The sequence below is a fragment of the Mytilus californianus genome, unplaced genomic scaffold (assembly GCF_021869535.1).
Source record: "Mytilus californianus isolate M0D057914Y unplaced genomic scaffold, xbMytCali1.0.p SCAF_2, whole genome shotgun sequence".
NCBI lineage: Eukaryota > Metazoa > Mollusca > Bivalvia > Mytilida > Mytilidae > Mytilus > Mytilus californianus.
Genome location: NW_026262668.1, coordinates 89,203,870 through 89,218,920, shown reverse-complemented (window position 1 = coordinate 89,218,920; position 15,051 = coordinate 89,203,870). Strand labels below are relative to the sequence as shown.

The 15,051-nt window shown below is 31.8% G+C and overlaps 1 protein-coding gene and 1 long non-coding RNA gene across 10 annotated transcripts in view; one reads left to right on the top strand and one right to left on the bottom strand.

Annotated features, from left to right (window-relative positions):
- Positions 1-15,051, top strand: part of LOC127728430 (uncharacterized) — a 156,549-nt gene that overhangs the window by 20,413 nt on the left and 121,085 nt on the right. The gene's annotated exons all lie outside the window — the stretch shown is intronic.
- Positions 1-15,051, bottom strand: part of LOC127728372 (band 4.1-like protein 5) — a 238,305-nt gene that overhangs the window by 207,906 nt on the left and 15,348 nt on the right. For 5 of the 9 annotated variants that reach the window (XR_007994107.1, XR_007994108.1, XR_007994106.1 and 2 more), the window contains exons 10-18: positions 14,347-14,516; positions 13,486-13,644; positions 11,603-11,868; positions 11,172-11,363; positions 10,546-10,609; positions 10,023-10,130; positions 5,915-6,205; positions 5,530-5,617; positions 2,869-3,435 (exon numbers count right to left, since the gene is read on the bottom strand). Coding sequence is in view for 6 of the 9 variants with exons in the window: in XM_052235705.1 (XP_052091665.1) it covers positions 2,869-3,435; positions 5,530-5,617; positions 5,915-6,205; positions 10,023-10,130; positions 10,546-10,609; positions 11,172-11,363; positions 11,603-11,868; positions 13,486-13,644; positions 14,347-14,516 (1,905 nt within the window). In the remaining 3 variants the exon portion in view is untranslated. The remainder of the gene's footprint in view (positions 1-2,868; positions 3,436-5,529; positions 5,618-5,914; positions 6,206-10,022; positions 10,131-10,545; positions 10,610-11,171; positions 11,364-11,602; positions 11,869-13,485; positions 13,645-14,346; positions 14,517-15,051) is intronic. The other 4 variants (XM_052235708.1, XM_052235710.1, XM_052235711.1 and 1 more) reach the window with 3 other exon arrangements.

Here is a 15,051-nt window from a genome sequence, read left to right as displayed (position 1 = left end):
GTTTCTCTTTATCACTGGTCTGACCATAATTTTTATAAATTTTACTAATATAGTCTTAATGTTATATTTTGTGCTTTAACATCCACTGAAAAATTATTTCATATCTAAGTTCATAAGAAACAGTTCAAAAGTCCCTTAAATGTACACATGAGTTGTTGGTGGCTTAACATTGCTGATTTATACACTTATTTGCCTTTTTTCTGATTGTCCAGAGATCTTTCATAAAAAAAATTCTAGCAACAAAATTTGATCTCAAGCAATTGGGTTTTGTTTATAATTACTTCATACTACAAGTTTTGTTACAGGGTCTGGTTTGATAACAAAATACACATACATGTTTATATACATTTATTCAGACCTAGTGAACATTTCATTGATTGACAGTCATTAACCAGAGAAATATAACACATATTGTTGCCTGGTTAAAATTGATGAGGTAAGTTTGTCATACATTTTTTATGTAACTGCAGAATAGTATATGTGTATATATGAGTTATAAGGACTATACTTCATCCTGTAATTTCATATAAGGCATAAAAAAGTCAAATAGAATGTTATGTCATCAAATTCTAATTGTAAGTTTTAACCAGAAGTTAGAACAGACAAAATAAAATGGAACTCAAAATATGAATTAGGAATTTTTACTTTTTAAGATTGGCAAGAATATTTAGCATCAGGAAAACGGTTATTATGGTACCCCAATGCAGGATAGATTTTCTACTAATCTAAATGGAGAATAATATTAATCAAATCATAATTGCAATGTTAATAAAAAATTATAGTGATCAAAGTTATAATAAGAGAATGTTAATGTCTACAATGAAACCAATACTTGCAAATAGTTATGGCTTTTAAACTGTTATATCAAATTACTGGGTTTCTAACAATGTTCAATATTGTAATATGACCTTCTTCTTTCGCTTTGGCAACAAAGCCATTTTCTAAATCCAATAGAATATGGGCTGCATGTGATTGACTTCACAATTGAAATTGCAACGTCAGTTGTTTTTTTAACAACGCTGGAGATCAAAATGGACAATTTGGTTGGTGTTGCTTGCTAGGAAATTAAATTAAATCATTCTAAAAGAAAGTTTACATGTATCTGTTCATTTTTTATTGTGAAACGGTTGATTTTCCATATCGTTTTGGCTTCCTTAAATGAAAATGGCTTCCTTTCGAACATGTATTATAGGTCTGTGTCGAAGTACAGAAGTTCTAAATTTTCCTATCAGAATCAAAATAATTCTATCATGTCATGCTCTATGCTCATTTAACATGGGTAGGCATGCATTATATTTGTCAACATTTTACACCTTGCTAATGCTAGTTATAAAGATATTGACAAATATAATGCCTACCCACGTTAAAATAAGCACAGAGCATGGCATGAAAGAATTATTTCTGAATTAAAAACCATTAAGTTTAACAATGAACAGAACATCATACAATTATTCCACTAAAACAGTATTTTTTCCACATTTCTATGATCTCCGAAAATATTTTCTCTTTTAAAAGCAATAATCTTCTAAAATGCAGACTCCATGAATAGATGTTATTAAAATCATTGTCACCTTCTGAGAATTTTTAGTTACTATTTTAACAATGAATATTACTTTGTCAAAATCAAACAGCTGTGAAAAAAAAAAAAAAACAAACTTTTCAATATATTAGACAGGTGTACTGAAGACAGGGAACACTTCATTGTGGTTTATTGATGGTGAACAAACTGTCAAATTTACTAGGATTCACACTTACTTTTCACAATGTTGTTTCTCTTTTAATAGACCTGTTTCTTCGCTAAACATAGAAATAAAGCAAGGTGTATGGATAGTTTGGAAATGTTCTTATATCCATGAAATTATATAATAAACTGAACAAAAACAATTAGAGAGTATCACCAAGTCAAAAATTTGCTTAATGGTATTCACGAAGGATATAATTTTTTCAGAAATAATTCTTTTATCAAAATTCTGTTTTATCATAAAACAAGGCATACTCAGTCTAATATGCAATCTTTAAAGTTTATATGAAATAGGAGAACAATCTGTACAAAAGAATACATATTAAACTTTTATTGTTACTCTTACACTCACCAATTACTACTATGAACTAACTTGATGCATAACTAGTTATTACAAGCAAAAGCAATTATAATGTATCCATGCAAAGGTCAAGCAAAGCAAGTAGATCTAATGTATAAGTTTAAGTTTCTAAGTTGAATATGACTATGAAACTTGAACATGCTGTTTTTAAACCAATAGTTTTTAAGGCTCTCATTTTAATAGTCTTGCCAAAATAAAATCAATAGAATAACTAATATTTACTTTGACAGCTGTCTTGGCATCAGTATAACAGCTTTTACCAGGCACATATAGAAACCAAACTTTTTAAAATCAACTTAATTTGCTAATAATCATTTAATCCACTGTTCTGTTTGTAATTAAAAAACATTAAAAAATTGATATATTTGACCAAAAAATCTGAAAAAAAGTTACCAATTTTTTGAAAAGAGCAAACAGGCATAATTCAATTGAAAAAGAAGAAAAAATCGGTTTGAAACTCATTTGATGGATAATTTTAGGCAATATCCTGGTTTTCTTTTCTGATTTCAGTCCTATGATAAGACTCTTTATTAAAGAGTAATCAAGAACAAAACTGATAAGAACAGAAAATTAACATGTATTAAAGCATTGAAAGCTATCACACTTAAACTGTATCGACTTCTGATAAAATTATCTGTAAACTCTTAAACTACTTATGTGTTTGTAAATGCCTGAAGTTAATACTGAAAATGAGAGCATTAAAATCAATTATAAAAGCTAGAGCAAGCTATAGTATTTGGACCTGAACAGAAAAGAGAAAACTTACAATAGCAACTTTGGGAGGGTTTCCTTTCTCTGCCTTTTTGGTCACCGAAGGAGATTGACCTTTCCCAGCCTTAGGTGATGAAGGGGTCACTTTTTGATCAAAAGATGCTTCAGCAGTTTTATCTTCCTCTTTTACAGGGTCAGAAGTTATTTCAGTTTCAATAGCCCCAGATTTATCAAAAGAATTTACCAAAGATTTTTCTGTTTCATTTTGGTCCACATCATCATGGAATGGATTTTTAGGCTTTGGAGGAAGAACAGGTGCCCCTTCTTTTTCATTAGATGGGTTGTTTGGTAATTTTGTTCTGGGTGCAGGTTTAGGCTTTCCAGATGACTTGGCAGCTTCTTCATCAGTTTTATTTGAAAAATCTATAATTATCTCCCCTTCTTTGCTAGAATTTCGTTTTGGAAGAGTGCTGGCACGATTCGGGGGAGGTGGTCTTGGAGGGGGTTTAGGAGAATCAGGAGTGGTGATCTGTACAGCTGGGCTGGAAGGTCTCTGCAAGCTTTTCCCGGACTCAGATGTATGCTTGGTGGTTGAAGTGCTTGTGAAAGCTTCATCAGTGGTCTGTGGTAAAGCAAAGAAACAAATGATTTTTTATGACAAACAACATAAATGCTTCATATGTCTGATATATCATGTTGTCTTAAAAAAAACTTATCCTCTTTAATAAAATTGTAAAAGAAAACATTCTAGTACTAAACAATGCCATTTGTTTTCTCTTGAAGTCATATATTAAATTTTTTTATATATCTTCAACAGTTTCTATATCTATAAAAATTAATCTTCAAATATCTCGGTCCTAGGTACATGATAAATCAGACAATGTTTAAGTAGTACGATATGATGTATGACAATGAAAAATGACATCAATGACCAATACCTAAAACACTTTTAAGTGTAACCTCATAACAAATACATGACATTTGTAATAATTAGTCAGTCTTTTATCATGTTTGAGTATTGTTTCACTGCCAATTGACCCTGTTAAACAGATGTTTGTCAAAAGTGATTAAAAATTTTATTTAATGCTAGCAGGAACTGCAACATTATTTATTCTCATTCAACTGATAACACAAGTGTGATCTAAATATTCTTGAAATGTCACTTGAAAACTGTTTTTGGTGCTTGAAAGATTATGTAAATATTACTGACCTAATTAGACAATACATGTAATAAAATGGGATTTCTTCTACTTTCCATTTCATAAATATATTACAACGTTTGTATGTGTATGATGAGGTTCAACTTCATTTCAACACAACAAGCATCATAGATACTTTCAACAACACAAATATCTACATCAGCAATTTGTTATCTTGTTGATTTAAACAGATGCCATCACCAGTGAAAGATCCAATATATAATGTGTACACCAGTGTAGAATAAAATCAGTGACTATCAGACCAGATATCCAGCACTAATTTTGTTAAATGTTACACAAATTTTGTTTATATGCAGAATATTATTTTCATAGAATATATGTTTTGAAAAAATCTCTCTAATCTGGTTTTGTCTGAACTTTAAGTTTGTTTATAGGATCTAAGCTATGGCCTTAAATTATTCCAATATTAACCAGTCGAGCAATATCATTAATTCTGTATTCATAAAAAAAAGATCAGCATTTTACTAAGCTAAAGGTGCAGACCACAGAAATCACAAAACGGCAATTTAAGTGAGGTTGTAGAACCTATTTCTGATTAAATATAGAAAAGAAAGTATATATTGCAATTATTTAGAATATTGCTGTGGAGGTGATGGTATATATATTGTCTGTATACAACTTGTAACATTCTATGAATCTTCAGCAGAAAAAAAACAGTTTTAATCACTTTTAAATAGAAGTCAGATGCATTTAAAGATCAATTATAATTATAAAGGGGAATTAGATGAATTTTAAGATCAGTTATTATTTTTAAATTCAAAATAAGAATCAAATGAATTTTTAGATCAGACTCAATCTAAAATCAGAGACACTTATTTAAATGCAAACTTAACCTCAGTTATTAAACCATAATTTTAGGTCATAAAGTAATAAGAAAACTAATACTGTGGTTCATAGAGTCCTTTGAAAATTGATCTTAAAAAGCAAAATTTTGCAGCAGTAATTCAAATTTAAAATATAGTTTACAGTGACTAAAATATTCCAGTAAAGCCTATGTTTAATTAATCCTTTACTATATGCATAGGGGTAAACATAGGGGGTCACCTTCAGTTTCTGATGAATAGAACAAATGCAGACCTTAACAAGAGCATTGACATATTGACAGGGGGAGTGGGGGTAAATTCTGTAAATTCAGAAATTAGTGCGATTTTTGAAGAATGGACAAAAAGCGAGATTAATTATTGCGATTTCAGGAAAATCTGCACGCAACTATATGTAATGCGAGTTCTTATTATTGCGATACTCACACAGTCGCATAATTTGCATCAATAAAAACCTCGTAATAATTTCTGAATTTACAGTAATATGCCCCTTCCACTTTCATTGCGTGAATAAAAAGTTATCCACAAATTACTCTTTCACAAAGCGTAGTTTAGCATAGATTGTGCAAGGAAAATTAAGAAACTTTTCCAAAAAAATAAGCATAACTTACAATGTATGAAAATTGATGAAAATATTATTTCCCAAATACATTTCAAACTGAATGATAGACTTACCCCAAAAGGTGTTGATGTTGCTGTTGTTAGGAACACTTCATTGTGAGCTGTAGATGAACTCAGATTTCTCCTCCTATTTTGTTCAATGCTGAAACAAACAATCATTTCAATAGTATTTATTTTTATCTAAAACTATTTGGGTGAAATTGTGTGCGAGTTTGGGTTCAGGTATTTGTATGCATACAATTAAGAGATCCAGCATAATTTTACATTGTCCCTTAAATAATCATTGACATTTTTATCTTCATTGCCAAAGGCCTGACTTGCAGCCACTTCCTGTTTGCCGATAGTTTGTTTTAAATTTCATAACACTCATAGTACAAGGAAAATTTTCATCAGCTTGATAATGATGAGTTGTAGCCTATTAAAAGAAAGTAATTGTTACCCATTGTGTGTAACAGTAGAACCTCTTGGCAGTGAACTACTGTAAGAATTTCCTTCACTTTGTGAGATCCTTTTGCCTGTTACACTTCCATGAGAAATCCTTCTTTCTGTGTCCCCACTAGTAGATGCCCTCATGTTAATGTCACTACTATGAGAATTTCTAGAATCACTATGAGAATTTCTGGTATCACTTTGTGAATTTCTTGTGTTATTATGTGAACTTCTTATTTCTGATGACTGTGATGATCTTTTAGGGACTGGAGGTCTTTTAATAACAGTATTCTGCATAATTCTAAGAAAACAAATATCAATATTTTATGCACACTATACATTTAGTCTACAATTATAATAAGTTATGCAATGAATGAGTAATGACTGATAAAACAATACATGGAAATGTCAACGCTTGTCAAGAGCATATTGAAGTCCATTTCAACAAATGATGCAAAATTTTATTTCTAGCCACTATTAGCAGTGCTTTTATCCCAGATCTCATTTTCATCATTTGTCCATAACAAAGTGTTGAAAAGAAAAATGTACATGTTCCTCAAATAAAGATTGTAGAACCTACTTAAAATTTCATAGTAATGTGTGTTACTTGTCACTTCCTCAAGAACAGCTTACTGTGTTCATCAGTATTTAAGATTAGAAATTTCTATTCTGCAGTTTATATACATGTATACTTGATGTTAATTTTACAAAACAATCTTTAAAAAATAATTATGATAACTTTCACAAGTTATATAAAATTTTATTTACTTTCATCAATTAGTAACTCAAAGTCATAAAATCAATTACACATTCTACATAAAATAATTAAGAATAAATATGTGCATAAGCGTTCTGTTCCACCTTAATGTATGACCAACCCTTTGACAAATTCGCATTAAATGACCATACCACACAAAGGCATTATTTGTTTTCAAAATTATCAGGGGATTATTTTCTTTCATTGGACAGAAATGGTAAATTAGAATTTCAAACAAAAAAATTAAGACCATAATGAATTATTGCAACAAAAAATTCATACTAATTATGATTATTCAGGAGAATTTATCATAAAACAATAACTAGAGGCTCTCAAGAGCCTGTGTCGCTCACCTGATTCTACTTTGGTTTTGGAAATCATGTAAAAATAGATTAAAATCATAACAGATACCCTAATAATGAGTGAGGCCAAATTTGGTTTAATATTGGTCCTGTAATTTAATAAAAAATCCTGGTGGCCATCTTGAACAGTAAATCGGCAACAAAGTAGCAACACTTAATCAGCACCTCATAAGAAACATTTATGCCATGTTTTGGTTTCATTCCATTCAGTGCACCTCTAGAAGAAGCATTTGTTTGTATTTCCCATTGGGTCTTATGTTAAAGGAAGTCCCCCCAATGGCGGCCATCATGGATGAAGGATCAGCTTCAAAGTAACAAAACTTAGTCAGCACCTCATAAGGAACATTCATGCCATGTTTGGTTTCAATCCATTCAGTATGTGGTTCTCTAAAAGAAGACATTTGTATGTATTGTCCATAGGGTCCTTTGTTAAACATTGTCCCCATCTGGCAGCCATCATGGATGAAGGATCAGCTTCAAAGTAACAACACTTGGTCAGCACCTCAAAAGGAACATGCATGCCATGTTTGGTTTCATTCCATTCAATGGTTCTCTAAAAGAAAACATTTGTACGTATTTCTCATAGGGTCCTATGTTAAACTAAGTCCTCCGCTGGCGGCCATCTTAAATTATGGATCGGCTTCATAGTAACAACACTTGGTCAGCACCTCATAAGGAACATTCATGCCATGTTTGGTTTCATTGCATTCAGTGGTTCTCTAAAAGAAGACATTTGTATGTATTTCCCATAGTGTCCTATGTTAAACTAAGTCCCCCGCTGGCTGCCATCTTGGATGATGGATCAGCTTCAAAGTAACAACACTTGGTCAGCACCTCATAAGAAACATTCATGCTATGTTTGGTTTCATTCCATTCAGTGGTTCTCTAAAAGAAGACATTTGTATGTATTTCCCATAGGGTCCAATGTTAAACTAAGTCCCCTGCTGGCAGCCATCTTGGATTATGGATCAGCTTCATAGTAACAACACTTGGTCAGCACCTCATAAGGAACAGTCATGCCATGTTTGGTTTCATTCCATTCAGTGGTTCTCTAAAAGAAGACATTTGTATGTATTTCCCATAGGGTCCCATGTTAAACTAAGTCCCCCCCTGGCAGCCATCTTGGATTATGGATCAGCTTCAAAGTAACAACACTCGGTCAGCATCTCATAAGGAACATTCATACCATGTTTGGTTTCATTCCATTCAGTGGTTCTCTAAAAGAAGACATTTGTATGTATTTCCCATAGTGTCCTATGTTAAACTAAGTCCCCCGCTGGCGGCCATCTTGGATTATGGATCGGCTTCAAAGTAACAACACTCGGTCAGCACCTCATAAGAAACATTCATGCCATGTTTGGTTTCATTCCATTCAGTGGTTCTCTAAAACAAGACATTTGTATGTATTTCCCATAGGGTCCTATGTTAAACTAAGTCCCCCGCTGGCGGCCATCTTGGATGATGGATCCGCTACAAAGTAACAACACTTGGTCAGCACCTCATAAGGAACATTCATGCCATGTTTGGTTTCATTCCATTCAGTGGTTCTCTAGAAGTAGTTCAAAATGTAAAAAGTTAACGCTGACGACGGACCCAAGTGATGAGAAAAGCTCACTTGGCCCTTCGGGCCAGGTGAGCTAAAAATAAAAGAAATTTTTTATTACTTAATGGAAGCAATTTCTAGTTTTAACATTTTTTATCCCCAATTTCAATGCCAAACAAATGAACTAGATTTGATTTTACAACAGACCTTTACCATAATACATTTTTTGTACAACTACAAAATTTGCAATCATAGAAAAATGCCACAAATAAATATCAGCTGTTTTATTACTCGAGTATGAATAAGCAATCACTAGATGTTAGAATAAGTTATAATGTTAAAACTAATTGTAGACTGATCCAGCTTTTGATAATCCGTTTGGAATAAAAAGAATATAATTTATGTATTCTGCAAACAAACACTAAATGAGTCAGGGATCTAAAAATGTGTCAAATTGTACAGCTTGCCCAGTAGATGTATAAATCAGATATCAAGAAGCTATAATAAGAAGCTAATGGGGAAAATGTAACAAAACATTTACATATGTGCACTACATGTGAGGGATGTTCATTATTCAGCAAAAAGGAAGTAGATAAGCCGAGAGATATGAAAATCCAAAACACAGTACGGGAGGAAACTTAATCAGCAGTCCTGAAATCAGTCAGCTATATGTCAAGAGTTGCAGAGATACATGTCATTGTTAAACAGGAAGTTGATTTATCATGTTTATAGTGAAGAATCTGAAAATGTTTCAAAAGCAGCAGTCTTACTAGGATGAACATTGGCAACAAATAAAAAGCTGGTAATAGTAGTCGCTAAAATAATATGACAAAACTTTGTATGTGCACAATACTTGTAAAGGGAATATTTGTATTCAGGAAGCTGAAAATGCTCCACTCTGAACAAGTGGACCAAATAAAAGTTAGTGTCAAATTTTAAGAAGATGTGGTATGTACTTGCTAAGAAAAATGAGGCAAACAATTTGTTTTGATGCCTTACATGAAATGATCAATCATTTCGTCAACAAATGAGAAGTTAATATGTGAAAGATCTAAAACATCTCATACAGATTTATACTAAGTATGAAGAAGTTTTGACTTGTGTGAATAATGTGACAGAAATGGTTGACCAACAGAGTTATACCCCTTCTTTTAGGGGTTATAAAATAGATATTTTTTTAGAAGTGCAACAACTAGGTGATAATATCAAGCCTTTCAATCATAAATAATTTAGTAAATTGAGTAAACATCATGAAAATACCTGATTGAGTCATGGAATTTTTGTATTTACATTCTAAATAAATATTAAAATATTAAAGAACTTTTGTTGCAGTCTCAATAACCTAAAACTGTAGCAAATATTTATAATGAAAGGCTTTGAAGAACACTGTTAAAACTACAACATCCACCAAATGTTAGTTGTGTTAGTGTATATATTGTACCGACACAATATATACCTCTCATTTTCTCTATTTTCATTGGTTGTTTTAAGTTTAAGGTCATTCAGATGAACTGTTGTCTGTTTGACCTCTTGGTCATGTTCTTGATCACTGTCAGATTTTATACTGTAAGCAAGGCATTTCATATATATATTTACAGGTAAAGCAATGTATAAAAATAGATGATAAAATGTTTACATGAAAGAAGAAAATAGTAGTGAATTACTAGCTGCTTAAGCTAAGTTTATACATTGAATTCAACATTTACACTGGTTAATTGTCTTAAAATTCATTGAATTACAGTAACTTGTATGTTTTTAAGAAGCAATGAATCTTTCAAACTATTAATAAATAATCAGATCTCATTATATACAGCTACATGTATTACTTAAGCTTTTTTTTATAAATTAAATAAATATGTAGCTTACTTGAACTGCTGAAGGTTGACTGATAACTAAACTTTAATCATGCAAATATATCTATTTAGCATTGCTTTAAATTTGAAGGTATACGCAAGCTGTAAAGAAAGATAACTCTTTACCTTTCTCCATCCACATTATCACTGTGTTCTTCATCTTCTGATTCAGTTTCTTCGAGGAGTAAACCTACAGCAGTATAAATCAAAATAGTACAATTTTGTTCATTTTCATCCTTAGGTGTGGGTTCTACACAACATTGCAACAAGGGAACTAATCAATACAGTAATAAAACAAATGTTCTTAGCTATTGATCAATCGTGTTCTAGATAGATCATATCGCATATGTTATTCTAGAGGCCAGATTAGGCAGATGTAATGCACATGTTATCTCTAAATATGGCTACATTACAAGCTGTAATAACAGATGTTTAAAAGAAATTAAATACAGATTTCACACATTTTTCAAACTCTTTTAAATTATAAAATTGCTGCCAAATTAATTAAACAGTATTGTAGACTGAAAGCAATGTACATTAATCAATAGCCTTGTAATAACACGTATAAGTTCTATGGATCTTTAAAAAGTCAGTGAAATGATATATCAATGGACATTCTATTCATCTTTATGTTTTCCAGTGAACATTTTTTGTAATCTGTACATCTGTTGACAAACATTTCTTCAATTTTGAATGCATAAAACATATAAAACTTTGAGTAACTACTAATTTTAAGATATAATTGAACAAACCTTTGCGTTCCTCCTCCATTTTAGCAGCCTTTAGAATATTGCACTTCATTTGGTCAGCAGGAATGGAAACAGCTCCCCCTGGATATTTGACCTGGTTATTTTTACTGATATTCACATCATTCTTCCTTGCTGGAATGTTTGTACGATTATCTACTAATCCTTTTATTCTGGCTTGAGCCATCTCAGAGGCATCTGTAATATATATAATTTAATAATTTTTCTATAGGTTACAAATAACATGATTTCACATCTATAGAAAGGTCTGTTTAAATCAATATGTATACTGACCATGTCCTATACAAGTGTAAACTTTTGTTAATAACTGAATAGGCCTTGTTAGTTACTTAATGTTTGTATCATGTTACATTTTTGTACTTTTATCCTTGTTTTGCATCACATTATTGTTAAAAGATTATAACGAAAGTCCAAACCTTTAAGTGACATCTCTGAGCTATCCTGTGTTACACCAGATGCTGCATTTCCATCTCCCTTCACTAGCGTGTCTAGCCTGTCGACAGCACTAGCTCCTTCTATAGGAGCTATAGAAGGAGCTTTACCATTGGTAACAGGTGAGCTAGGTTTGGGTGCAGCTTGTTTTGTCCTTGGAGATGTGGGTGGAGTCTTGACAGTTGGGGAAGCAGGCAATGGAGCCACTGGCATCACAGGTACATTGACTTCCACAGCGAGCTTTCTATCCCTGGTAAAGACATTTTAAAGTTTAGTAATGACATATTTCCCAACATTTTTTAATGAAACATAATCAAAATTCAAATACAATTTTTTTTTCAAATCTGTATTGAAGAAAGTTTGTAAGTTTATAAAAACTGGTTGCAATTTCCCCAGGCAACAATTTATGAACAAAATTTACCATATTATGTTGATTCCCAACAATACTCCCTGCTATGAACATCCAAACAATATGTGATAGCTACCTAAAGGTTTTTCTGTTTAGACTCTTTCTGTTGTTCTCGAAGTGATTAACATGGGTACCGGCATACTGTGGATTCATTATTATTTATGGGATAACAATTTTTGTAGATTTTATGGGTAAAGGTTAACCACAAATTTAAATGTTCAGCAAAGTACAAATTTTAAATAGGCTTGTATGCAGACTTTGGCAAAGCCACGAATTCAAAAAACCATAAAATACATTTTATTCTTAATCCACCAAAGTTGGTATCCACAAAAATTAATGAATCCACAGTACTGAAAGGCAACAACCAACACATTAAATTTTACTTCCTTGTTGTTTAAGAAATAATTCATGGAAGCCATAGATTTGTTGGACATTTACACATGGCCTGGGCCGTGATAATCAAATTTTATCCTGAGCGTTAGCGAGGGATAAAATTAACAAATATCACGGCCCGGGCCATGTGTAAATGTCCAACAAATCTATGGCTTCCATGAATTATTTCGATTCTAATAGGACAAAAACGGTAATTTAAAAACTAAAGCGAACGTAAGATTGACGTGTGTATGGCTGTTCTATTTTACCCCCTGTAAGATAAAAGCTACAAATTTCATATAAATCTAAGTCTTACATGAATTATTTCTCAAATAAGCAGTAAAAAAAAGGTTTCAATTCTCATAATTCTTAACCCAAACATTTATTTTTCGTTGGCTACTATTTACTGTCAAATCAAGAGTTGACATGTCGTAACTAAGGAGTGAGCCGCCATGTTGACTTGCTGAAATCCACAAATGTGCGAATAATGTAATGGAATAAAAAATGAAATAACACCTACCTCAAAACTCAATTTTAATACAATATTATCCAAACTTAGGGCATATATGTAACGGAAAACATTCAGCTTTAGAGTTTTCATTTATATGACGTTAATGCTCCAAGATCATTCATGAAATTTGGCGGAATTTTAATTTATTTTGATTTTATACATTTTTTAAGCTCTTGTGCATTAATTATTTTTGTTATGCAACATAATAGGAATAACGGTTCTGTAGTTTCTTTTTCAATTTCAATTTGGACACAACGAAATTGACATAGTGCTTGTACATAGGTTACGATACATGTGGATTTGCGTGGGAGGTAAATAGTAACAGCCACCAATATGCACAGCTCTGAGTCTGCGCTAAGTATAGATATATCGAGAATGTTGTTTACAAAGCGAAAGAAGCATGTCATATTAGAATATGAATTTACAACTTTATCACTCTTCAGAGGAATGGAAGGTTGAATGTGTTCAACTGCTTATATTTTTTTTGATAATGTCATGTTTATGCCTTTACTTATTGTACCTACAAAGCTAATGTTTCAAAGTTTAAAACTTTTTTATTGATTATCTTTTCTTACTCTCTCTTCTTTTTTCGTTCAGAATCCCTCCTCATTTTTTCTTCCTTTTCTCTCCTTTCAAATGACTGCCTTCTGGAGTATCTTTGACTAGGTTTCCTTTCAAATCTCACACTCCTCCTTGCTCTACTCACAGAGGCAGCCTGGAATTCTGTTCTTCCACTGTAATAAAAAATGTAATTTGTGCAAGATTATCACTAAACAGAATCATTTTAGCTAAAAACACTCAATTCATATTTCCTTTTCAGTTTAAAATATTGAACATCTTTCTGACTAAATTACTATCTGCTCCAATGAAATGAAACTAGTTACTGTCTTGAAGTTTAAAACAAGACAGAATTTTCTAGTACACTTGAATATTTGTTAAAAAGCACTGAATTGCAAAATGCTAGTCAATTAGGTGTCATGCAATGTTGATGTTTAATTTTCATGTTAGCTAAGGTGGTCCTGATAAATATCTCTTTCAATTATTGATGAGAACAAATCTTTTCTAACATCAATTTTCTAAATAGATAAAATGGAGGTTAAGACCATGATACTTGTTTGCCCTAAGATGGTATTCATTCTACTAGTATTTAGTTTAATGTAGGTTTCACATAATTCGACCATTTTTTAGGACCAATCATTTCTCCTTTCTTCATCTGGCAGAATTAAAATTACAAATTCAAATTTGCTCCCTGATATTTGTTCCACTAACAACTGAAGTCTTTGAGCAATTTTGAAATAATGAGGAATTATTAGGAAAATGTTTTCCTTAACTTTTTTTTTATTGATATGAATAAAAAGAGTTGCTTGGTTTTGATGTAGTTTTTTCAGTATCATTATCAGTCTGCTCTACAAAATTTGCTTTGTATTTTGTTTTACCTGTATCTAAATCTTGAGCCCATTCTGAAGAAGTTCTGTCTAGCATTTTGACCTTTGACTGGACCCTTTAACCTGAAGAAAGCATGATGTTCTACAGCACACTTCCATAAATGTTTACAGGCCTTCTCATTCTGCAGTCTAAACAAAAATATATGTTCTTGCTCATGGCCCTAAAATAAGATACATACAGAAATATGATAATTTAAGTAAATAAAATGATGCCCCCGCTTGCATATCATATCAAGTTATAAAGGGACATAACTGAAGAACGGTAAAGGTGACACTACCCAAATTTGTTACTGATCTGAGTTTTGTAGTAACAAGTATTGTGTATAAGTTTCATAACATTTGGTTGAGGCAAACTTAAGTTTGAGAATGGAAATGAAAAATTCAGCAATTTTTCCTTTTGTAAAGGGCATTACTCTAGAACAGTAAAAGTGACACCACCAAAAATCAAACTCAATCTGTATTTTGAAGTAATAAGCATTGTGAATAAGTTTCATAAAATTTGGTTGAGGCAAACTTAAGTTAGAGAACGGAAACGAAAAAGTTCTGCAACTTTTCCTTTTGTAAAGGGGCATAACTCTAGAACGGTAAAAGTGACACCACCAAAATTCAAACTTGATCTGTGTTTTGTGGTAATAAGCATTGTGTATAAGTTTCATAACATTTGGTAGAGGCAAACTAAAGTTAGAGAACGGAAAC